The 22,490-nt window shown below is 50.8% G+C and overlaps 9 protein-coding genes across 9 annotated transcripts; 5 read left to right on the top strand and 4 right to left on the bottom strand.

Annotated features, from left to right (window-relative positions):
• Positions 1-698: 698 nt before the first annotated feature.
• Positions 699-2,320, bottom strand: BDQ94DRAFT_3853 (alcohol dehydrogenase family protein). Its single transcript, XM_026775631.1, has 6 exons — positions 2,079-2,320; positions 1,875-2,021; positions 1,661-1,757; positions 1,121-1,585; positions 942-1,063; positions 699-866 (listed from the first exon to the last, which is right to left on the bottom strand). Exons 1-6 carry the CDS (start codon positions 2,213-2,215, stop codon positions 764-766), a joined length of 1,071 nt encoding a protein of 356 aa, XP_026632288.1. The 5' UTR covers positions 2,216-2,320; the 3' UTR covers positions 699-763.
• Positions 2,321-3,139: 819 nt separating this feature from the next.
• Positions 3,140-4,447, bottom strand: BDQ94DRAFT_132770 (putative Yippee zinc-binding protein Moh1). The gene is made up of 2 exons (XM_026764127.1): positions 3,764-4,447; positions 3,140-3,696 (listed from the first exon to the last, which is right to left on the bottom strand). Exons 1-2 carry the CDS (start codon positions 3,860-3,862, stop codon positions 3,463-3,465), a joined length of 333 nt encoding a protein of 110 aa, XP_026632287.1. The 5' UTR covers positions 3,863-4,447; the 3' UTR covers positions 3,140-3,462.
• Positions 4,448-5,512: 1,065 nt separating this feature from the next.
• Positions 5,513-7,538, bottom strand: BDQ94DRAFT_132769 (uncharacterized protein). Its single transcript, XM_026764126.1, has one exon. It carries the CDS (start codon positions 7,264-7,266, stop codon positions 5,884-5,886), a length of 1,383 nt encoding a protein of 460 aa, XP_026632286.1. The 5' UTR covers positions 7,267-7,538; the 3' UTR covers positions 5,513-5,883.
• Positions 7,539-7,692: 154 nt separating this feature from the next.
• Positions 7,693-10,112, top strand: BDQ94DRAFT_165003 (GTPase-activating protein GYP6; the record flags this gene model as incomplete). Its single annotated transcript, XM_026770174.1, has 6 exons — positions 7,693-7,715; positions 7,774-7,918; positions 7,943-8,101; positions 8,169-8,686; positions 8,738-8,880; positions 8,935-10,112. 6 exons carry the CDS (start codon positions 7,693-7,695, stop codon positions 10,110-10,112), a joined length of 2,166 nt encoding a protein of 721 aa, XP_026632285.1.
• A 2,606-nt stretch (positions 10,113-12,718) lies between these two features.
• BDQ94DRAFT_132763 (uncharacterized protein) lies at positions 12,719-13,122 on the top strand. The gene has a single exon (XM_026764125.1). It carries the CDS (start codon positions 12,838-12,840, stop codon positions 13,105-13,107), a length of 270 nt encoding a protein of 89 aa, XP_026632284.1. The 5' UTR covers positions 12,719-12,837; the 3' UTR covers positions 13,108-13,122.
• Positions 13,123-13,470: 348 nt separating this feature from the next.
• Positions 13,471-16,618, top strand: BDQ94DRAFT_165002 (serine/threonine-protein kinase; the record flags this gene model as incomplete). Its single annotated transcript, XM_026770173.1, has 2 exons — positions 13,471-16,297; positions 16,350-16,618. The coding sequence occupies 2 exons, from the start codon at positions 13,471-13,473 to the stop codon at positions 16,616-16,618; spliced, it is 3,096 nt and encodes a 1,031-aa protein (XP_026632283.1).
• A 99-nt stretch (positions 16,619-16,717) lies between these two features.
• BDQ94DRAFT_3796 (uncharacterized protein) lies at positions 16,718-17,181 on the top strand. The gene has a single exon (XM_026775618.1). The coding sequence runs from the start codon at positions 16,817-16,819 to the stop codon at positions 17,099-17,101; it is 285 nt and encodes a 94-aa protein (XP_026632282.1). The 5' UTR covers positions 16,718-16,816; the 3' UTR covers positions 17,102-17,181.
• Positions 17,182-18,242: 1,061 nt separating this feature from the next.
• Positions 18,243-19,110, bottom strand: BDQ94DRAFT_132757 (uncharacterized protein). Its single transcript, XM_026764124.1, has one exon. The coding sequence runs from the start codon at positions 19,021-19,023 to the stop codon at positions 18,505-18,507; it is 519 nt and encodes a 172-aa protein (XP_026632281.1). The 5' UTR covers positions 19,024-19,110; the 3' UTR covers positions 18,243-18,504.
• An 837-nt stretch (positions 19,111-19,947) lies between these two features.
• Positions 19,948-22,485, top strand: BDQ94DRAFT_3781 (F-box domain protein). Its single transcript, XM_026775616.1, has one exon. The coding sequence runs from the start codon at positions 20,271-20,273 to the stop codon at positions 22,452-22,454; it is 2,184 nt and encodes a 727-aa protein (XP_026632280.1). The 5' UTR covers positions 19,948-20,270; the 3' UTR covers positions 22,455-22,485.
• The last annotated feature ends 5 nt before the right edge of the window (positions 22,486-22,490 follow it).

The raw sequence follows: 22,490 nt of genomic DNA, 5'->3' as shown, positions 1-22,490 counted from the left end.
GAATGGGAGACCGGAGAGGGGGGGGGGGGAGAACGAGGATGGATTCAGAGGGGTTTTCGGCGGGCGGGGGAAAAGGTGGAGGGATTTAGGAGATGGGGTGGGAAGACGAAAGAGACGTCGGAAGGAAGAAGGGAAGGGGGAAAGAAGAGAGGTGGAGGGAATAAGAGGAGGAAAGGAGGATGAAGAATGGAGAGGAAGAAGAGGGAGAAAGAAGCAGAGGAAATGAGGAGGGAGGGAGGAGGGAGATGGGAAGCGGAGAGGAAGTGGTGGGAAGCGAGCAAAGAAGGAAAAGGTGGAAGAAGGAAAAGAGGAGGAGGAAGAAGAAGAGGAAGAGGAGAGAGCGAAAGAAAAGAAGAGGAAAGACAGTCAGTCACTCAGTCACTCAGTCAGTCGGCGCTGATGCGACACCTTCGGGCTTAGTTTCGTTTTTCGGTTCACTCGTGCGGGAAACAATCAACAAGGGCTATGCCTGCTTGCCTTTCATGCCCGCCACGCTGCTGGCTCGCGCGAATTCAAATTCATTGTTCACGCTGTGTGTGATCTATCTACTTTACTTCTACTTCAGGAAAAAAATCCCCCAATTGGTCTTCTCATCGCGCTGGCTGGGATGATCGTGCTGTACTGCTGTGGCTGACACCCGCCGAGTTATCCTTGATTACTACCACCACATAATAATCGATGACATTTTGGACCAAACTGCATGTCATGGGAAGGGCTCAAGCGTATCTTATCTTCATTGATCTAGCAACGTGCCATTCCTGTTCTATTTATCCGCCTCGAAAATCACCTTTTGCACCTTCATGGCGTTGAAAATCTCATACGCCTCAACCGCCTGCGAAAGGGGCATGATCTTGTCGGCCATGAAGCTATTACCACGCGTTCATCAGCGTCTGCAAACACCCAAAATTCACAAAATTAGGATTAAAGAAAGAGTAACATACCCAAGACGGTGCTGGTTCTTCTTCAAAACTTCCAACGCCTCTTCCGAAACGGACCGCACAGGGCACCGGCCCATCTGGACCGTGAGGTTCTTTCCATAGGCCTCACAGCCATTCCACGGGATCTGAAAATGTCCCCAGTCAATCTACAGACCTCAGAAAGGACTCGGAACATCACTCACCTCTCCATTGTGCACACCAACGCTGCTGATGGTGCCAAACGGCCGCAGCAGGTCATAGCCGGTCTTCAGCGCCGGACTCAATCCCACCACCTCAATGACAGCATCAGCACCACGTCCCTCCGTCAACTCCAGGACGCGCTTATCGAGGCCTTCCCGGTCAGTCTGGAAGTTCCAGGGCTCAGCTCCCAGCGACCTGGCTAGTTCCAGACGCGCGGGAACGGAGTCAACCGCCAGTAAATGCTTAGGCTTGTACTCCAGCGCATTGATCAATGCACAGAGCCCAACTGGCCCGCAGCCGATGAGGACAACCGTCTGCTCGGCGATTTGCTCCTTAGTGGAGTTCTTGAATGCATTCCGCGCCGCGAAGTAGCCAGTCGGGAAGATATCCGCCATGAGGACGAGGTACTTCTCGTCGACGCCCTCAGGGGCTTTAACGACTGATCCATCCGCATTGGGGATTCTAATCTAAGCGTAGGTTCCATTACCGTTAGACATCCGCTCCGGACATGGCGTCGTACTTCAAACATCATATTGACTCACATATTCGGCCTGAGCACCATCCAGATGGTCGCAACCCAGGAGCATATTCTGTTCGCAACGGGATGAGTATCCTTGTTTGCAGTAGTAGCACTTCCCGCTATAAGTGTGCATGCATGCATTAGTATGAACGCCCCATGGATGATCACTTGCAGCGATCATCAAACCAAATCCCTCCTGCAGAGAGAAGAAGACAAAGACGAATGAAATCACCTACCAAGATGTCGTAAAAGCGCTCACGACCTTATCCCCCTTTTGGACAGACTGCACAGCATCGCCCGTCTCAACAACCACACCAGTAACTTCATGGCCCATGACATAGCCCGTCCCTGAAGGCTCTATGCCACGGTACACATGGAGGTCACTACAATAAATCAATCAGCCCTTCTGCCAAAAACAAAAAGAGAAATAGAAGACGCACCTCCCGCAAAGCGCTGTATAAGTCACCTTAACCACAATATCACCCGCATCCTGAATCCGAGGCACGGGGCGCTCCTCAACAGCGACCTTATAAGGGCCGCGGAAAACCACCGCGCGCATAGTGTTGTCCGCAGACATGATTGATTTACCTTCTTCGGGCTAAGACACAGGGGGCCGAGAATTCCAAATCTTGAAAAGAAGAAGAAATAAGTTGTATCGTGTTCACAGTTATGTTCCGTTCAACTTCAAAGAAAGAGGAAAATTCTCTAGGAATGCACGCGTCCGATAAACGGACACCCCGCCAGTTTATTACTTATTTGCCCGCCCCTCAGTTTCGTTTTCCTGTCCCATGAGAGGAAAAGAAAGGTCGGAGGCGTTGGTGGGTCCTCCCTCCCTCTCCCCTCGGAGTTGTGAGCGACCGCGGATGGCGGCGACTGGGTGGGTGGCATGGTGGAGAGGTCATTGGGGTGACTGTTGGGGTAGAAGGGAGGTAGGTGGAAGATGGTACTTGGAAGGTCAATTATATGTAGGATGAGATTGTGATATTGTCTGTTTTATGGAGAAATTATAAAGCAGAGAAAAAGATGATTAGTGGGGGGGGGGGAGACAGGAGTTTGACAGCCGGGGTCCCCGCGGACTTAAGTACTCATGATATAGCGATAGTAGCAATATTCGGATTCCCCCAGGGTCCTTCTGTGACCTGAATTATTTTGGATTATATGCTTGTTGTGCAGTTCCTTGCTATGGTTCTAGACGCACTTGTAGGGATTTTCAGGTGGATGTTGAGAGAAGATATGGTTACATTCGTAGTCTACAGTCGGACCAGTTCCCCCGGTGATATGTCCGCCATTCAACCTTTGACTCCTCGCTTACTATAAAATTCTATCAATCGGACATTTCATTGCTCCGTATGCAGGATTAGGAACAGGCCTCGTTCTTGTATGGTGTGCTCCAAGCGATGCTCGGATTTCTCGCCGAGGAATGTTCCCCACTTCGCGACCAGAGTTGGAGACATGGGCATTGGCGGTTCAGGTTGCAGTAAGTACTTTGCATTTAACGCTATCGGCAATAAGGAATCAGCAATGAGCAAAAATTCATTCAAGGGGTGTTCTGGAAAGCTAGGCTTCTGCTATGCATTGGAATCAGGTCCACCGATTGCTCCAGATCTGCGGTGAACTCCTTGCGCATCAAGTAAGCGGTACTCCATCCAACGCCATACACATTGCGCCACGACAATATAACAAAGAAAACGCTCACTATAAGTATCAGCCCTTCGCAGGTATAGTCTTCAGACCTTCGCCCAGGAGTCTTGCATGTGAAACCAGCATGCTACGTCATCAATATCCCTGGAAAGAAGACGGACGCCCCGGCACGCATCAAGGTACCTAGCACACCACGCACAGCAGTTCTTCTTCCAGTATAAATTTGCCCTCCTTATATTTCTCGCTGGCCTCGTATGCTTTGTCATACTTCCAGCCCACCGTCTCCTTGCACTGCCTGCAGTGAATATCGCGGACAATATGCCTTCCGGTGGTCATGCTACGCTCCACCGCTTCGGATGAGGTGATGTTGACGACATTGCCGAAGAGGTATGCTTTGCCATGCTGGCCGCGGAAATTCTGGATGACAGCGAAGATACATGATTAGTAGGTCACAGAAATATGTCATGGGAGAATCCCAACTTACCCGGCTTATGATATCGTCGTAGTCAGCGAGGTGAGTTTTGCATTGCTTACACCCGAAGATTTTGTTTGAAGTAAGATAGATGTTGTATGCCAGACCCATTGTGTCCTGATTGTGCTTGCCTTCCCAAAGCCACCTGAACAGGAGACGCCCTGAAACGTGAACTCTGAATACACCAGTGGATGAAGGTGTCCAGATCACGAGAGAGCCCGACGCTTTATAGGAGTAGAGAGGGGCAAGAAAGGATGCAAGGCGTATTCAAAAACCTGCTGTGGCTTCGCTTCTCTTGCAAGAGGGGCTGAAGTTGTTCGTACGGTAGTTCAAGAAAATGGGGACCTTGTGACGGATGAAAGAGGTTGTCTTGCCAGGTAGAAGTTAGTGCTGAGATTTAGAGCCCCAATATAATATAGTCTTCCGGCGAACTGCACATGAGCTCAGTCGGAATGGGAGGTATTCGAGGGGGTGGTGACAAGCAGCTGCGGCTCGTCTTTGTCGGGAATAAGCGGAGATGGGCCTAGGACAAATGAGGAGACGGCAGGTCAGCCACTGCCAGGTGGTGATATCGATACGGGAAGGGTCGACAGAGTGGGATAGAAACCGAAGGAAAAGGTTAGACTATTCAGGGTAAAAATATAGGTAGGAATGAGCTGATTGGGGGGAAAGAAATGGTGTGGCACAGGAAATGGCTGAGCAGCGAGATGGAAGAAGGTGAGTTGGAGGTGGTAATCGGGCAGCTGCTCCCGGAGCTGGGAACCCCCGCATCGGACCAGGATTAAGGGAGCCAGGCCCCATGACGACCGCTATATTTCCCTTTAGGATCATACTCTCCACCCGCTAGAGTAAGCTTGGCTAGTTCCGAAGTCTCTTCTGTTTCTTTCATTTCTTCTCATGTCTATCCCCTGCTATTGCCGTGGCCAGCATAGTCCTAGTGGTTTCCCACAACTCCTTTATCTCCATACCAATTCCTTATCGCGGTTATCACCGACCCGCCTGGTTGAGCCGATAATGGCAGCCTACTTACCGTAGCATACCGTCTCTGCCGTACGCAGAGTGAGAATTATGACCTGTTTAGTGGCACTTAGGATCCACGCTAGATTCACCTGGATGCACAAGGTGTGATAGTAGGAATTCTTGGCAGTCCTAGCCTGGCTATAGTCATAATGCAGTAGACGATTTCAAAGCAGGGCTGAAACTTTACCTGTCTGCACGGTGCATTCACATCATATATGAAGTATACTACCACTGAAACAAAATCAGGAGTTGAGTCACGCCTGTGATGGAGTAAGGCAAGATTAAGCGTCTTGCACTTGATATACTGTAGATACTAGCAGATGAAGTTGATGAGGCCTGTCTAGTGATTTCGATAACAGATAGTCAAAACGCGTCAGCTTTGCCCCTCTTTGCCTTCATATATTCTCCGGCGTCATCCACATTTGTGATGTCTCACGCTTTTTAGGTCTGTAAAAAACCATTGATGTCTATTGTGGATATATCTTAGTTAGGTCACAAAATTACTAGTCGACTGTGTGTTTTGAGACCTTCTGCTACTTGCTTGATGACTGTCCTCTGATGCACACCTACCGAGTCAACGCCTAGAACTTTTGTCTCGTTAAACTCTGTCCTATCACTCGTATGTGACTAGACTAGTATTATGACTCAATACAATTACATCCAAGGGTAAAATTTCATCTTAATCTTCAGATATAAAGACTATCTATGTGACGCTGTGATACTAGAGGTCAGACTAGTTTGCATCAGCTAGAAAAGTCAGTGCTTCTAGCACTCGTGCCAAAGTTGCTCTGGAACATGGTTCATCATGATACACTTGCATCTATCTATTCAGTATCCTAGGGTTAAGACATCTATGTTAGAAGATCCCTTGCCCAGTATCTACAGCAGAAGTCCAGAATCTGGCAGATGACCCAGTCATTTCCAGCGGTTGATTGCCAAATGATACCAACCCCTCCAATGATAGCAGAAGCAGCTTCCGTACTCTACAGAATTCCATTCGGTAGCTACTATTAGCCTTGGCCAAGATTTGCGTTTTGCTTGATTCCGAAGGTATAAGTGGTCGGTCATGTCAGCTGACGTTTGCGCGGCTGATTGCTCATACGGTGGCCGTTCTACCTTTGTCCGAGTAGACCCCTGTTCCTTTCCCAGAAATGCCTGCAGTCGGTATGGCCCCAATGATCCGTCCACCATTCCCCAAAACTGTCCTCCACTTGCTCGTCGACTTTGGGCAGCCTTTCATCTCTTTTAAGACCACATAGAGCACAAGCGTGAGGCGCCTTCAAAGCCCCTTGATTTGCAGGAAGTGTCGTTACCCGAGTATTCTCCTGTATGACCTGAACTGGTTGTCGTTTGGTGGCTTGAACGACGGAATTGAAGATTGCGGTCCGGTCACGCCACATGGCAAGTACATCAACAGCTTGTTGCTTTTCCTTGATATCCTCGTTCTTGTTTACTGTGTTGAGCTTCATGCCTCCCGACTTCCCTGAACGAGCTGGGCCAATCCTCATGCTCTGACTCAGTATGGAGTCCCGCTTCCATCGTAGGCTTCTGCCGGCAACAACCCGCGCGGCAGTCTTTAGCGTGTAGATAATCAGAGTTGCGGTATTCTCAAGTTGTTCTTTCTGTTGCATATCCTTTCTTGCTTTGGCGGCGTCTTGCCGAAGTTCATCTAGTAATCGAGGAAATAGCTCAAGCAAAACAGAAGGTGGAGGTATATTGGTCGGACGGACTTGAGCAGCTGCTGTAGGATGACTAGATGTTGAGAAAGAGCTTATTGTTTTCGATGGACCAACGATAGAGTTGGGGGACGGCACCTCCTTGCGAGGCGCCCGGGATATTGAAGCTGTAGCACCTGAGGTACTTGTTTGACTGGGAACTGTAGGCGGGCCGTCAACGAAGTCGCCCCAATCCTCGAAAGGGTCTTCCTGGGTAGAAAGAGTCGGTTTGGGATTTGGCAATCCTTTTTTGCGTGCTTCAGGTACCACCCGATTCGCAGAGGGCTTCCGCTCAGATGATGGTGGTATATCATCACTTAATAATAATGAATCTAACAAGTCGGAAGGCGCCGGCTTTTTCGCGACTGGCGTGAGCTTAGATTCTTTCAAAACTTTGTGAGGTTGTAACCCAGCATTTGATGGTGGTTTAGTAGCAGGCACGTCCGCAGTCTCGAATTCGCCCCAGTCATCGCTTTCATCATCTGGAACACTTTCAAGGGTGGCATCAAATAAGACATCATTTCCGTGCCCGTACTGGGATAGCCCTGATGTACTAGGCGCTTCGAAAGCTGAGTCATTCCAGCCGTCGTCGAATTGAGCCGATTTTGTTGTGTTTTTGTTCGAGATGGATGAAGGACCGGTGGAAGATCCTTCAAATGCATCCAAGTCAGGGATCAAAGACGTCGACTGGAACCCAGCGGATGACTGCTGGCTTGAACCTCTCTGTGAAGGAGAGGGAGCAGTTCCCATACCAAACTCCGCAAAGAGATCTGCAGACATAATGTGGTGACTGTATGATAGTGAGAGACTATGATATATTTATATTGACGGGAGATAAGGCGTGTGCACTGGCAGTAATGATAGGTGATTTGTGGCCTGAAGAACGAGAACACGTCTAACAATAAATGTGTCGCAAAGGTCGAAGAGCTAATTAAAGCAACGCCTTGAACTTCCTTCGAGCTCTATATCCAAAGCGACGAGCGCCTCCAACCCCAAACTAGACACTCCCCGGTGGACAGGCAGAGAAAGCGTGACCGGAAGTGTGGCTGCTGAGCCAGGGAAATTCCAAGGCGGTCCACTAGCAGCTCCTCCACACGATCGCCGCTAGTACTTAAATTGCGGGCGGCACCGTGTTTCTGTCCCCTCACCTCTCCAAGCGCTAGCCAACACGAGGCAACTCATATCGGCAAGCAGCCATTTGGTGAAATGAGGGGCATTGAGGAGACAAGGTATATCCATGCATCGGTCCCCCATCTGCAGCACAGATGCAGCTAACGTATCGGCCAGGCAACGATGGAATACCTTCTTTCGCGACAATAACCACCCCGCCGATATCCGGACTGCCCTTCGGTCGGAACAAGGAGATAAATTGTGCGAGGATGGATTGAGGTCTATTTGCTGGAAGGCATGCGCTCGTGGCCATTATGACCTGGTCATCGTGCTTACCTGAGCGTAGGCGTTTCTGCTATTCGATGATCTCGACCGAGCGCAATGGTCGCAAAAGATCGCCGATTCGCGAAGTGTTTATGTCGCCCTGAAAGCCCATTTTTTGAAATACATCGAACATCCAGACGACCTGCAGTCGACAGTTGATCCACTGGCGGATGATGAAGCGGTATGTTATCTCTGGCCGCGCTCTCTTTGGCAGAAGACTTGACGGGCTGATGAGAGGACCTGTGAAGTCTCCATGGCAAACGTTACGTGATGACGAGCAGTCGAGGGCGGATATCGCCCAGGACGTCGACCGATGTTTGCAGGAAAATTTCTTCTTTCGCGAGCCCTCTACCAAGTCCAAAATGATCGACATCTTGTTCATTTACTCGAAACTGAACCCCGACTTGGGCTATCGTCAAGGGATGCATGAGATTCTTGCTCCTCTCCTCTGGGTCATTGATAGGGATGCCATTGAGCCAAAGTCACTGCGAGAGTCCAGCGCCAAAGAAGCCGATGATGACCTGATGCACACTCTCCTCGATGCCGATTATGTGGAGCACGACTCTTTTACATTATTTTGCTCGGTTATGCAGAATGTTCGCGTGTATTATGAGCATAATAGACACCGATCAGAGAATGGCCAGGCGGACGTTATACCGATCGTTCACCAATGCCACCGGATTCATAATGATTTGTTAGTAACCGCAGATTTGGAGCTGGCGGATCATCTGCAAGCCCTTGAAATCTTACCGCAGATTTTCCTCACGTAAGTACAGTATGCTATGCAACTCTTGAATTGCAATGCTAATCTCAAAAGGCGTTGGATGCGTCTGCTGTTTGGTCGAGAGTTCGCTTTCCAAGATGTTCTTCTCATTTGGGATCGCCTTTTTGCGGAGGGGTTACGTGCCGAACTCATAGATTTTGTGTGCGTCGCCATGCTGCTTCGAATTCGATGGCAACGTGAGTTACATCTGTTATGCAGACGGTTTGCTACAACGTGCTAAGTTGATCTAGTTTTGCGTGCCGATTCCTCGAGTGCTTTGGGTCTCTTGCTTCGCTACCCTTCCCCTCAACCCCACGAACCCCTGAGCTTCGTACACGATGCGGTATACCTGGAGCAAAATCCAACTCCTGATCGAGGAGTATTCATTATTTCCAAATATTCCGGAAGACCACCGGATCCCACCAAAGGACTTGGGCAACCCAGCCCAAAGCATTTAAACAGCAAGAAGTTCCGCTTGCGGAGCGTCTCAAGAGATCTAAGCGAAAGCAGCTCCCCTTCCAGGTCGCCTGCAAGGAACAGCCCCAAGAGTCTGGAGACGCTCTTCCAGGACGTTTCGGAGGGCATACAGCGTCGGACAGAGGCGTGGGGTGTAGCCAAGGCTGTCCGGGGAGCGGTGAGTGAAGCCAAGAGAAACATGCAATCTATTCAGTCGGAGCACTATTCCCGGACTGCACGGTATGAACCGTTAAGCTCGACGATAGGCATGCCGTGGGACCATGGCACCGACATTGCAGTCCAATGGAAGACAAAGGTTGAACAACTGGAGGAACGGAACAGGAGACTGGCCAAAAGTCTCGGCAATTCCTTAAATGACATCCGGAGCCACTTGATGAGAGCAGAGGGTATCGACAAAAAGACCACGGACGCCTTGAAAAAGGCGCTCACCCAAGTTCAGTCAGTCCAGAGCTGTCTTGAAGACTCTTCCATTCCTCCAGGTACCGTGGAGCAGGGTCCCAGCGAAAGTGGCGAGGGAGACCAGGAATCGCTATCTGACACTTCTAAACCCGCGAGCGAGCAAGCTGAGACGGTGCTGGGCAAAACAAGTGACGCCTCGTCGGCGACGCGCAAACCTAGTATGTCTGCGAAGTCATCACGATCATCCGTTGATTGCGAGACGAAAACCCGTAAAGCTTCAAGCAATGGTCAGATTCCCTCACCCATGCCACTACGACATGCGGTACGTCCATCACTGGCAGATTCAGAGTTTTCGTGGATGCTCGGGGGCGGGCGACAATTTTCGAGCTTCGTTAGTCCGGCATCCGTGCCGCCCGAACAGACCCGGCATGGAGAAATGCGATCCAAACCGAATACCCTATTTGGCAACGGTGACGAGGAACATGGAAGACCTGACGCTGAGGCCGACGGACTGGCGCTGCGGAGTCTTCGGGGACCCAAAGCTCGTGAATAGTCCGGATGCGATTTCTGTGTGACTCAACATATTTTCTCGAAGTCAGCCTCCAGAAACCTTAGTGATCCGTTATACCCATCGCCGTTGTTGAGGCGACTGCATCGGACTACAGATTTTGCTCATTTCCTTTGCATCGTGGCTCTACGGGCCGTAAATGTATTATCCGGTCCGTTTGCTCATAGCGTCCATCTCAATAATTTTCAAATTATCATCACCCTGGGAACTCGGGTAGGGATTTTGCCACGGCAAGAGACTACTATGAATGTACTTTGAATGTACGAAGGAAATGAGTATAAAGTGGGAATAGCAGGCCGGACGGGAGCCTGAAGCTAGCCCGACTATTGTAGGCAACAAGAAATTCAAGTGCCTAAGCAGGAACCTGACTTGCGTAAGTTGTCGACGAACTTTTCGGTACTGGGGCCCTTTGATCGCATCGATCTTCCATGGAAGCAACGCGGCCTCCACATGCCAGCGTGACTGGCAGACGTTCTAACTTCTAAGGTTCCAAACAGTGTCTTTACTGTGCAGCCACGGCGAACGCCAATTGGTCTGGAACCCGCCGGTGAGCTTAGTGCGGACGTGTACAATTGATCGTCGGGGCCTTCTGTCTAATGGAAGTCGAAGGCCGGTAGTTCCCTGTGCGGTCTGTCCCAATCAAGTCGATTGAATCATTCGGTGCTTGCGGCGATCTACAACCGCAACGGGGGCTGGCTGATCGAGTTACTTTGGGCCGCCAAGATGGCGAGCAGAAAGTTGAATCATCCACTTCCTCTTGGGGGGAGTAGTAGACTAGGAGCTGGAGGGGAAATTCGTCGAACAAGGAATTGATCGGAAGAATGATAATACGCTGGAGTAGTCCAGAAGCATGTTTTCGAAGTTAGCAGAATGGATCGAACCATATGATAGTATACTAAATGATCGGTTTCGTCCGCAGCCCGTCGGGAATTACATCACCACCATGCATGGTTGGGGTGGTTCCATTGGAATGAGTGGCTTGGAAGCCGTAGTAGTTAACGGTGTGTGGAGGATGTTAGACTCAAGGAAGTTAGGAACTCTAGTAGTATCCTCGATGGGAGGTTGTTTTTGGAAGGGTATTGATGGACTGCATTAGTGACTCCATAGTTTGTGGTTGTTGTCAATGGCTCGCATGAATCCAGGATGGGTATGAGGAGGGGAAGAAGGCCTTTTTTGCATGTATTATTTCCCCTTTCCCCTCGACCTCCCCGACCGTGCCGGACCACCGATATTTTCTTTGACCTGGTACTACTCTTTAAAAAGGAAAGAAAAGAAAATCATCGACGGGTTGGCAGGCAGGCTGACTGGCATGCTAGCTTGAACTTCTCGAAAGACTTTACATACTCCCCGTTTGAGTCCGATCTACCATTACTACTATTATTACTTATTTGGCTTCCCTGACAGCTCCCCTCCTCGTGCGTGGAGCTGCCAAACAAGACCCAATACCCAACCTAGGTACTCACTAGACAGACCATTAGACAGACTACTAAAAAGGGAGCAAGAGAAAGGATCAACTGAAACCTCATTTCTGTTGGTTCTTCTAATAGTCTTACGTCCGCGGGATACCAGAACAGAACGTCATTTATCCCCCCCCTCCCAGAAAGAAACATCGTCAAGTTAACATCTTCATCTTCCCTACTACGGTCTCCACTATTTACCCACCCCGACTTACTCGCTTCTACCAATTTTTTTCTTCCCTTTCCTTCCCTACGACGGCATCCCTTTCTCCAGAGGATCGGATCCTCCTCTCACGGGTCTCCCCCCAGTACTGGAGAGGCCATTACAACTTCCCCCTCTTCCTTGGCCAGTCTTTGGCCACATTTGTCGGTTCGAAGACCCGGCGCCGACCTCACCCCCTTACCCTTCTACCACCCGCCACTGCAACATCTGCTTCATCTGCAGGCCATTGGCCTCCCTGTGACTAATTCCGACCAACAAGAGACTCCCTTACTACTTAGGCTTTCTCCAGCTACCTTGTTCCTCTCCCCCCGCGTGCTACGCCTCCTTCGCAACTGTATGGTACCTGTGACCTCACGAGGCAGCTGCCCACTCGACTTCCCGCCCGCAGTCCGCTGACAGCCTTTTTTAACCTCCCTCCACCTTCACTGTCGACCACGGACTGACCGACTCACTGCAAGTCTTGTTTGTCTCATTAAGTGCATTGAGATCCCGACAAGCAGGAGGTCCTGGTTAATCTCTCCCCCCTCGCAGTAACTCGTGATTTCCACCCCCAACGCACCGATCTGCAAGTGGAAAAAAGAAAAAGACAAAAACTAAAGGGAAAGAAAAAAGAGACCCCGAAGCAGAGCACCAAAAAGTTTTCCCTATAAGATAACCACAAGGGAGGCAGACAGACAAGAAACTTGCAGGTCTCGCCAAACAAACCGCCGTGGATGGTCAATGTTCTGTTATCCCATGTAGCAATAAATCTCGCCGTCACTTTTTCCTAGCCCTCTTTGTTTCCAAGTCATTTCGAGTTGCGCCGATTTGAACCGCTTGTTGTCAATCGGTCTGGTCGGTGCTGGCCCCTACGCTCTCGCCTACTTGGGAAAATATGGGTTCTACTTCCTATAATCCCGATGGTTAGTCTCCCAGTTTCTGTGATTGTTCTCTTTGATCATCACCCTTTCCGCTGCTTCTCCTAGCGCACCAATCCAGCAGGGGAAGAGTTGTTGGCTTCAAGCAGGACAATTTCGATAGGTTTACGCAAATGGCGACCAAGGCGCTTCGGCCTGGGAAGGCGAAGCTGCAAGAGCGAAATGACGACCGTGTCGAACTTTCGCCGAAATGGTCGTCCAACCTATTGGAATCTAAATCGACTTATCCAGACCATTTACCCACATATTTGGATATGCATCTCGGAACAAGTCAGCCACTTCATTCCACATTGCTGAAGGGTGTATTCGGGAGGGGCGCAGGAGAAGCGGATGATATCACAATTAGCGAGGGAGCAAAGGGATGTTGGCAGAACAGAAGCTAACGACCTCCTGCCATACAGGTGAACCAAGCCCATTGTCGTCCCCCGTGGGACCCCTATCCGCGTCGCCCGAGTCAGACCCTTTTATGAGACGCCTCTCGGTGCATACGGAGGACTCGATAAAATACTCTGCAGACACCCTCTCCTCGGGCTATGATCATCTCTCTAGGTAAGTGACCGATGGGGCGGGGATCTCCTTGCATTAGAATTGTATATGCATTTGCGCAAAGCACGCAGACAGAAACTAAACGGAATTTTCTATTGCTCTTCTGCAGGTCTTCTCTGCTGGATCATGAACATGGACTTGGCCCATCTGGTCTAGATCGCATACGTCAACAGCCATCACGCGTCTTTACCCTTCCGAACATGTCTGCCTCATCGCTCGCGCCTATGACCTCACGTAGCCACTCACCTTCACCACGCTCCGCTTCTTCGACCAGAGCCCATCCCAGCCGCATGCCATCAACCGAAGAATTTGGCACATTAGAAGATCTCCATCGCTTCCCGTGCGAATCGCTGCACTCGTTTTCCTTTGCCCAGCAATCCGAGGAACTCCTGAATAATCGGCATAATATCCTGAAGAGGTCAATAGACTTCATGCGCGACCGCTTCGGCTGGACCACCGGCAACAATGCGGGGCTTGCTGGCGCTCAGGCTCGTTTCGGTGGAGATGCTGACACCCAAAGCGTGGTGGACTACTTGTCGAAAACAAGCGTTTCGGGGAAGGATGACCGCTACAACTACGCTGGGTTATCGCGCGGGCCTATGACTGGACCTGCTGATGTGGACAGTGGCAATATCTTTGAAAGGGCATTTGCAGAATCCCAGCTTTCCGCGGAACAGTTCAAGGGCATGGCGCCGGAGCAGGGTCTGCCCGATGCTCTGCGTTCCTCTGGCCAAGCATCAGAAGATCTAGCATCCCCGCTGAGGACAGACTCAAGGCCGTACCCCAGGCGCGTAAGCATAAAAAAACGTACTTATACCGAGGCTGGCTCTATTACTGCCCAGGGCAAGCTGATGGAGACTTTAGCACCCTTCACCACCACGGACCCCTTATCTCCTACCAGTACCTCAACTCTAGGATATGGTTTCCCGGTTCCTGTCCTACACACCCACAGCAGCAAGTGGACACCCGCATCACAAGCCGTTTTCAGGACCGAGTCGCATGAACCATGGACCATCTTGGCGGCGAATGACATCTCGTGTCTCATCTTTGGTGTCACACAAGCGGAGCTCCGCAAGCTAAGTATCCTCGAAGTCGTACAGCAAGACCGCAGGCAGTGGGTTGAGTCGAAACTGCGGGACCCCGCTACTGATGCTGCCGTAAGGGCCCAACCTTCGCCGGATAAAACTCGCGTCAAGCCCGTGAATCCGAAATCGATGGGGATGGGCAATGGTGTAACAGCGCAGCTGCTCAGCAAGCCCCCTTCTCGAGCGAGGGCTCCAAGGCGGGCCCAGACTGACGATGGATACGGCTCGAGCGCAAGGCAACTGAATCACCCGGCAACCAAGTCACGAGGTGTACTGCTGTGCGGCGATGTGGTACCCATCGAGAAGCGCGATGGCAAGAGAGGCTCTGCCAGCATCTGGGTGATGGAAAAGCGTGGTGGCTTGATCTGGGTCATGGAGGAGATCCAGGAGAATGTTGTATTCGTTCGCTGTGATGAAGCTTGGAACATTGCTGACGCCACCGGTGATATTGACAAAGTCTGGGGTCAGGGTGCGGCAAAAACTGGAGATCGGATAACGGAATTACTTCCCAATCTTCCGCCCGACTGCCTTGAATCTCCAGTCGATCGAGGCCTCAACAAAATCACTGAGACAAAGTACTTCGCTTCTCGCACATCAGCTGGTATCTGCATACCGTCCACTATCACTAAAGGCGATCGCTCAAGATGCCTTCGAATATCTAGCTTTCCTCATGTCGCAGGTATGATGGTGCTATCCTCTTCGACTCTGAAAATTGTCAGCTCCAATTCAGTCTTCTCGTCAGCGCTGTTTGGACATGAGCGACCTGAAGGCCTACACATCAATGATTTGATACCTGGCTTCGACAGCTTGCTGAACGTGCTCACCGAGGAGGAGAGTGTACCGCTGGTTGACGGTCTAGTAATCTCCGAACCCAGCTTCCGGAGAGCGCGCACCCTCTCTATTCTCCGCGATGGCAAATCCAATGTGGCCTCGGTCTTCCTAGAACCCTCTGGCCTTGCTGCCGTGCATCGCGATGGCTCCTCGATTGCTGTTGATGTCCAGATGCGTGTGGCCAAGAGCGGTACAATGTTCCCCAAGGCACGAGATGAATCCACTTCGGGGGATCACAGCGACTCGGAGTTTGAAGCTGTCACAGAGCTTGTATACGCACTTTGGGTGACATATTCGAGACATATCCATTCGGCAGCTCCTGCAGCTGGCTTCCCTTCTCCGCCGTCCCGGACCGAAAGCCCGTCTTCTATTTCGGCCTCGAATCTGGCTTCCACAACAGCTTCTACTCCCTATGCCATTGGCTCGGAGCGGACATCGGTAGAGACGCACATACCGACTTCTACCTTGAGCCAGGCGTTGAGTGAGGCAGCTTCGCAACCGCTAACAGACAAACCAGTCCAGCCAATGCCCGAAGTAAGGCCGACTGGTACTAAAGAGGTGCCCCAAAAACGAACGATTGCCGATTACATTATCCTCGAGGAGATGGGCCAAGGGGCCTACGGAGAAGTCAAGCTTGCGCGCATGAAGAAAATCCCAACCAAGAAAGTCGTTTTGAAGTATGTTACGAAGAAACGAATTCTGGTCGATACGTGGACCCGCGATCGTCGTCTAGGAACGGTGCCATTGGAAATCCACGTTCTGAACTATCTCCGACGCGACGGTCTGAAACACCCCAACATCGTGGAAATGGAAGGATTCTTCGAGGATGATATCAATTATTACATCGAGATGACTCCACACGGGCTACCTGGAATGGACCTCTTTGATTACATTGAGCTGAAAGCAAATATGGATGAGGCGGAATGCCAAAACATCTTCAAGCAGGTTGTGGACGCAATTCATCATCTCCATACGAAGGCTTTGGTTGTGCATCGCGACATCAAGGATGAGAACGTCATCCTAGACGGTGAGGGTCGGATCAAGCTGATCGACTTTGGAAGTGCCGCCTATATCAAGAATGGACCCTTTGATGTGTTCGTGGGCACGATTGGTAAATATATCCCAATTCTTTAGCCTAAATCTGTAAAGCTAACTTTTCCAAGATTACGCGGCACCCGAGGTTCTTCAGGGCAAATCCTACCGAGGCAAGGAGCAAGACATTTGGGCCCTTGGTATCTTACTCTACACCATCGTCTACAAAGAGAATCCCTTTTACAATGTTGACGAGATCTTGGACCACCCTCTCCGAGTTCCGTTCTTGCCCTTCTCGGAGGATTGCATCGACCTAATCCGAAGGATGCTTGACCGAGATGTGGACAACCGGCTGACGATAAGTGAAGTTTTGGAGCATCCATGGATGATTGACAGTTGAGCTCGACAACAAAGTAAATAAAAACGCGCCATGGCATGATACGTTGGATACTATTGTGCAGCATTCCAGACATCGCACGCCCGCCTATGCAAAGACATGGGTCTTTCTCAATCTTGCTTTTACTTCCATCATGTTGAAGATGGAGATGACGACCAGCGTATGCGATGACTCCACATGAAGTGGCACTTATGATTGAAAATGATGAAAATGGATGGAGTCAAGCAGGATGAACAGGTTCAAGGGCATTTAGGAGCGTGGGGGACTTGTGGATTGGAGCACGAGACGGGACGGGATTCATTGGAATGGATGATAACGAAAATGCCTGAACAGACCGGGAGGCCCGTGGGTCATTTGTATAGAGGTTTACGGAGGCTGAGATACCCCATCGTCATCTTGTTATGCTCTTTTGGTTTAGATGATTTTCTTTTTCTTCTTTTGCATTTACTTGGACCATCTTTGATTCCATGCATGGCCCAGGGGTGATGAGAATTGGCAGTACGTGCATATGAGAGATCCGATATACCCTCAGCGGTGGTGTTCTTCGTTTTTTTTTACCTTTATGAGTGTTTATATGTTTCTAAGCCAGCAAGAGCCTGTCTGCAGTTAGAATAAGCGGGCACGAATAGAAAGACACGACGCATTCATGCACTTACCTAGTCACCATTTGTTTGGTTCGTATTCCACATGGCGCGAGGATCTCGCCGGGCTTACCGTATCAACTGCGGGGGTAGAAGCGGGGAAAAGGCCAAAGGCTAGTGCTCGTAAAAGTAATAGTCTAGCCATACCGGTAGTAGTCATTTAGCTATCGAAGTAACTAGTAGAACTCGTGGCCGTCAGCCGCCTGAGAAACTCTGGTTAGGATCCGTGATGCATTGTGAGATCACACACCTAACAGGAGGTACTGTGTAGTCAGATTCCTCGGCTTAGAGGACCCAAGGTCTATCCTTCCCCCTTTCCAACGAACCACTACAGTTTGTAAAAGTAAGTAGCGCTAGTCATGTTGGGTCACTTTTATACACCATACTCTTTCTACTATTCCGTGGGTACATCGACTCCAAAATGGGGAAACCAAGTGTGCCCCGGGGGACCCCTACCTATCTCATAAGTAAGAGAAAGTATCTACTTTGTTACTAGCGAATGTGACAAAAGTGGATGGGTACTTGGACTGGACCCAGGGATGAAGAAGTGGATACTAAGTATCGACTAGGACGGGGGTTGAATGGATAAATGGATGGATGAATGGGTGCCTTACTGGTTTGGGGGAATTGGCCGGTGACCTGTCAGTCAGTCAAGCAATCAGGTACGAGTAGATACCCTCTACTGTAGTCTATCTATCGCATTAAGTAAATACTCTGCATGTATCTATCTCTCTCCTTACTTCATGAGGAAAATACCTGAAGTAGTCAATATGTTAATCAATCGATACATAGAGTTTCCTTCCTAACCAGTGTTCTCTCTCTCAGTGGTGGCGATGTCCACCACACCTACTCACTCCGTCCTAGTACTGTGTATATCCGAGAGGCGAACAACGACTTACAACCCAGGCAGCAACACACACTCAGCATCCATCCTTTAGATACATACTAGCACTGTACGGAATTACTTAGTGTGGGGTGGAGAAACACGACCGTTTTTCTCTCCTCACCCACCTGTATCGCTTGTCTTACTGACTTAGCCACAGTCCCCCACCCAATTGCAATATCATTGGGCACAATCCGGGAAGGTAAGAGGAACAAACCCGACCAGGAACGAAAAGCCGTTTTCCGCCATTCGGACGGAGCCCCGGTCGGTTCGGGCTTGGGCCTTTGTCTTGTTGTGGTGCTTTGGGCTGGTCTCTCAGTGTACCGTGGCATGGGGAGTGGTGTTCTGGGCTCTGCTTGGTGGGTTTAAAGTGGGTTTTGGGTTTTGTTTTTGGTGGGAGTGGAGAGGGGAGAGGAGAGGATGGAGGATGTACAGGGATTGGGTTTGGGGGTTTGTCTTTCTATTCTACTTTTCTTTTTCTTCACTGGTTCTCTTCGGAGAGGCGTTTGTGTGTTGTGAGTTGTTGAGATTGGGATTGAGATTGAGTTGGTAATTGTCTGTTTGTCCTGTTCAAGTGTATTGTTTGCAAATGGGTAATGGTCTGCAGAATCTTGAGGGATGTGCTGTCTCCAGGTAACTGCATTTTCAAGACAAGGAACAGGGAAGAGACAGTGAAAGAGAAAGGAAAGAGCTAAGCCTCCACTCGACGAGACGGGTCTATAACACCAAATACTATCATTGTTATCGTTACCGTTCTTCCCAGTCGTTTGCATACCGATCGTAATGCCCTTTCCCGCCATCCTTATCTTGACAGGTGAAACTTTCTCGATTGATCGGCTGACTTGAACTTCTGATCCGGAGTAGTATGTCCATGAGACCACCATTCTTATCTGCCTCTGCAAAAGATGAATCAGAAGCCCATTGTTCGAATTAAATTGACCATTCACTGACCGGAACAGACGGTAAGAAATGCCTCTCGGAACGCGTGGTGACTCCGCCGGGAACCACCGCCACCGCCTGGGAGCCAAGTGGGGAATCCATTAACACGCTAATCGATAAGTCTGGAGGGAGAGAATGGAATGTCTCGATAAGCCTGTGGGGTAACTCAACTCACGTCTTACGGATAGAAACTGACTATTGAAGGATCCCCGACAGGTACGGTATTGTTCGGAAAGTCCCCCTTCCCACTGACTGGCTATGTGTTGCTCAGAATGGGGGACGGTGGCTGCTGTGAATGGTCCAATTCAGTAAGCTCGCCCGGTCCGACTCCATTGTTTCTGTGGCCATGCAGGCCATGGAGTATCCACGCTCTCTCTCTCTTTTCGTTTCGGTGTTTCTCTCTCTGCTACTGGTGGTGGTGGTGAGTTGCTCGCTGTACGATAATTGGCTGTCGTCTGACTTGGCCAGCCTTACGTGATTTTCCCCCCTTCTGTCTTCTTGCTTGCATTCTTGCTTGCCTGCTTTCTTTCTTTCTTTCTCTCCCATCAGCTTCTATCTTCGCTGTTCGCTCTCCTGCAGGGTCTTCCGTTTGCGTGTAGCCTTACTGCTTGCTTCCTTTACTTTTTCGTGTTGACCACTTGGATGATGCTTCGGTGACGTCTGCAGGAAACCCAGTGTCTTTTTTACTTGGAGGGAATCCAAAGCCTGTGCCGGCCACCCGCACTCGCTGCCACTTCTCCGGGGTTACGCGGTCTCCTGTCCCATGGTACCAGCATTAACACTTCTTAGCCGAGACTCTCCCCCGAATTTGGTCGCTTGTTTGTCTGCTGCCCTGCTGCCCTGCTGACCCTCATCCTCTCCCATTCGGCTTTCTCTTCGCTCTCTCTCGACAAAACCTGTCCATCCGCAGGATCGGGGTTCGGCGTTTTTTGCTTCGATTAGGGTGATAACGGTGTTATTGCGGCTATCGCTATCTCGAGAATCATACTTGCGGAACGGCTGGCGGTCTGGCTTCATTATGACTGCCTAGGACTGGATTACTGCGACCACCTGTGCTTGTCGCTGCCACGAATCGTCCAGGCTAGCTGTCCGACTGTCTACACAATTTCCGCATACCTCTCCGTCTTCTCCGAAATACTGTTGAGAACTCTGTTCATCCTAGAGCCTCGGATCTCGAAACCGCAATTCCGTCATGGCTACCGCATTCCCTGATGAAATCAGGGCTTCGCCCGAAGCGGCCTCGCCGGCGAGCCCGGCGTCTTCAACTGGCCAGATTCCTTTGGAACAGCCGCCCAAACTCAAGGGACGTCACAAGTTGCTACAGAGCCTGCAGCGCATCTCGTCAAGTCCGAGTCTGACCAGACGGGGCCGGTCCCATTCTACGGGATACCGTCGTGACAACAAGGCCTCTTTGTCCTGTGTCTCCCTCTCTCAATCCGCATATACTCCTTGCCTGGGTAATGGAAGTACCTCTCAACTCTATGGCGGATTGAACGCCCGTCCAATCACCCCCGGTGCTGCTGCCTTTCCAGTAGACCATGACGGAAGTCCTCGAATCCGCCTTGTCGGTTCCGACTCACCCAATGCGCGGACAGTTCCATTGCCTACCGATCTGCGACCAGGATCTCGTGGGTCCCCGTTGGGATCGGATGCAGCCGATCAACCTGCCACGGCGCGGTCGTCCCCGAAGCCAAAGAAGGTCTTTGATTTCTGGGGCAATATGCCCGATGAGCTGAAGATGCGCATTTTCCAGTACCTCACCCCGAAGGAGATTGTCCGTTGCGCTGCTGTTTCGAAGGCATGGAACAAAATGTGTTATGATGGACAGTTGTGGACCGAAGTCGACACGACAGACTACTACCGCGATATCCCTAGCGATGGTCTTGTGAAGCTAATTACCGCCGGTGGGCCATTCGTTCGCGATCTCAATCTCCGGGGCTGTGTCCAACTGAAGGATAAGTGGAAGACTGAAGGCGATCGCATCACCGACTTGTGCCGGAACGTCGTCAATTTCTCACTGGAAGGATGTCGCATCGACACTCAATCGATCAACTGCTTTCTCTTGCGCAATCCCCGACTGGAATATATTAACTTGTCCGGATTATCGTCTGTCAGTGACTCTGCCATGACGATCATCGCACAGTCCTGCCCTCAACTTCAGATCTTGAATGTATCTTGGTGCACCGGCGTTCACACCGCGGGGCTCAAGAAGATTGTGAGCGCCTGTAACAACTTGAAGGATCTCCGAGCGAGTGAAATCCGTGGGTTCGACGACGTCGAATTCGCCCTACAACTATTCGAGCGGAATACCCTGGAACGCCTGATCATGAGCCGCACGGAGCTTACAGACGAGTGTCTGAAGGCACTTGTGCATGGACTCGACCCCGAAATGGACCTTCTTGAGGAACGAGCGCTTGTCCCTCCGCGACGACTGAAACACTTGGACATCCACCAGTGTACCGAATTGACAGATGACGGTGTTAAGTGGCTCGCCCACAATGTTCCGGACCTGGAAGGCCTGCAACTCTCACAATGCTCTGAGCTCAGCGACGAATCCGTTATGGCGGTGATCCGGACCACTCCTCGTCTGACACACCTCGACCTGGAGGACATGGAGAGGCTTTCCAACCATACGCTTCTCGAGCTTGCCAAGTCCCCGTGTGCTGCGCGCCTGCAACACCTCAACATCAGCTATTGTGAAAGCATTGGCGACATTGGAACCTTGCAGATCATGAAGAATTGCCCTTCCCTCCGTTCCGTTGAAATGGACAACACCCGGGTGTCCGACCTGACCCTGATGGAGGCCAGCTTCCGCGTGCGCAAACGTGGCTACGATGAGAACCTTCCCAAAATTGGCCTCCGTCTGGTTGTATTTGACTGCGCCAATGTCACCTGGGCCGGTGTAAGAGAAGTCCTCTCAAGCAATGCCTACCTCCCGCGTGCTACCCGCAAATCCATGCAAACAGTCTCGGTTGTCACCCACACGGTAGATCCTAATCAGTCCACAACTGTAATTGCTTCCTCTATTACACCTCCCCCGCCGCCACCCGTATACCCCAATGAAATTATCCATCTGAAGTGCTTCTATGGTTGGCAGCCGACTGTGGATGAACACAACAAGCGAGTTCTCCGTGGTGATCTTATGGCTGCGAGCAGGCTGGATCGGAAGTGGGCCGAGTACATGATGGCAACCGAAGAAGCGGGTGCTCCAGGATCCGGGGTGAGAAGAAGACGGCGTCGAGCCCGTGAAGCCGAGAGAATCTATAACGAAGACGACGAAGATGCAGCTTTCGGTGTCGGAGCTGTCACTACACTTGGGGCAGGAAGACGGCGACACACTGAAGGCGGCGGCACAGGAGGCTGCAGTGTCATGTAAGGTGACTACTCGTCTGTTGGTCGATCTTGCGAGAGA

The sequence above is a fragment of the Aspergillus welwitschiae genome (assembly GCF_003344945.1).
Source record: "Aspergillus welwitschiae strain CBS 139.54b unplaced genomic scaffold BDQ94scaffold_1, whole genome shotgun sequence".
NCBI lineage: Eukaryota > Fungi > Ascomycota > Eurotiomycetes > Eurotiales > Aspergillaceae > Aspergillus > Aspergillus welwitschiae.
Note: the sequence above shows the minus strand (reverse complement) of the source record. Positions and strands in the feature narration are given on the sequence as shown.

Excerpts from the sequence above, each read along its gene's own strand:
- BDQ94DRAFT_3853 (XM_026775631.1), bottom strand. The coding sequence starts at position 2,215 with ATGTCTGCGGACAACACTATGCGCGCGGTGGTTTTCCGCGGCCCTTAT. Across the intron at positions 1,586-1,660 it reads ATGGTGCTCAGGCCGAATAT|ATTAGAATCCCCAATGCGGA; the intron begins GTGAGTCAATAT and ends ACCTACGCTTAG. Across the intron at positions 1,064-1,120 it reads TTGGTGTGCACAATGGAGAG|ATCCCGTGGAATGGCTGTGA; the intron begins GTGAGTGATGTT and ends GGACATTTTCAG.
- BDQ94DRAFT_132770 (XM_026764127.1), bottom strand. The coding sequence starts at position 3,862 with ATGGGTCTGGCATACAACATCTATCTTACTTCAAACAAAATCTTCGGG. Across the intron at positions 3,697-3,763 it reads ACGACGATATCATAAGCCGG|AATTTCCGCGGCCAGCATGG; the intron begins GTAAGTTGGGAT and ends GCTGTCATCCAG.
- BDQ94DRAFT_132769 (XM_026764126.1), bottom strand. The coding sequence starts at position 7,266 with ATGTCTGCAGATCTCTTTGCGGAGTTTGGTATGGGAACTGCTCCCTCT.
- BDQ94DRAFT_132763 (XM_026764125.1), top strand. The coding sequence starts at position 12,838 with ATGGCGACCAAGGCGCTTCGGCCTGGGAAGGCGAAGCTGCAAGAGCGA.
- BDQ94DRAFT_3796 (XM_026775618.1), top strand. The coding sequence starts at position 16,817 with ATGATGAAAATGGATGGAGTCAAGCAGGATGAACAGGTTCAAGGGCAT.
- BDQ94DRAFT_132757 (XM_026764124.1), bottom strand. The coding sequence starts at position 19,023 with ATGGTGGTCTCATGGACATACTACTCCGGATCAGAAGTTCAAGTCAGC.
- BDQ94DRAFT_3781 (XM_026775616.1), top strand. The coding sequence starts at position 20,271 with ATGGCTACCGCATTCCCTGATGAAATCAGGGCTTCGCCCGAAGCGGCC.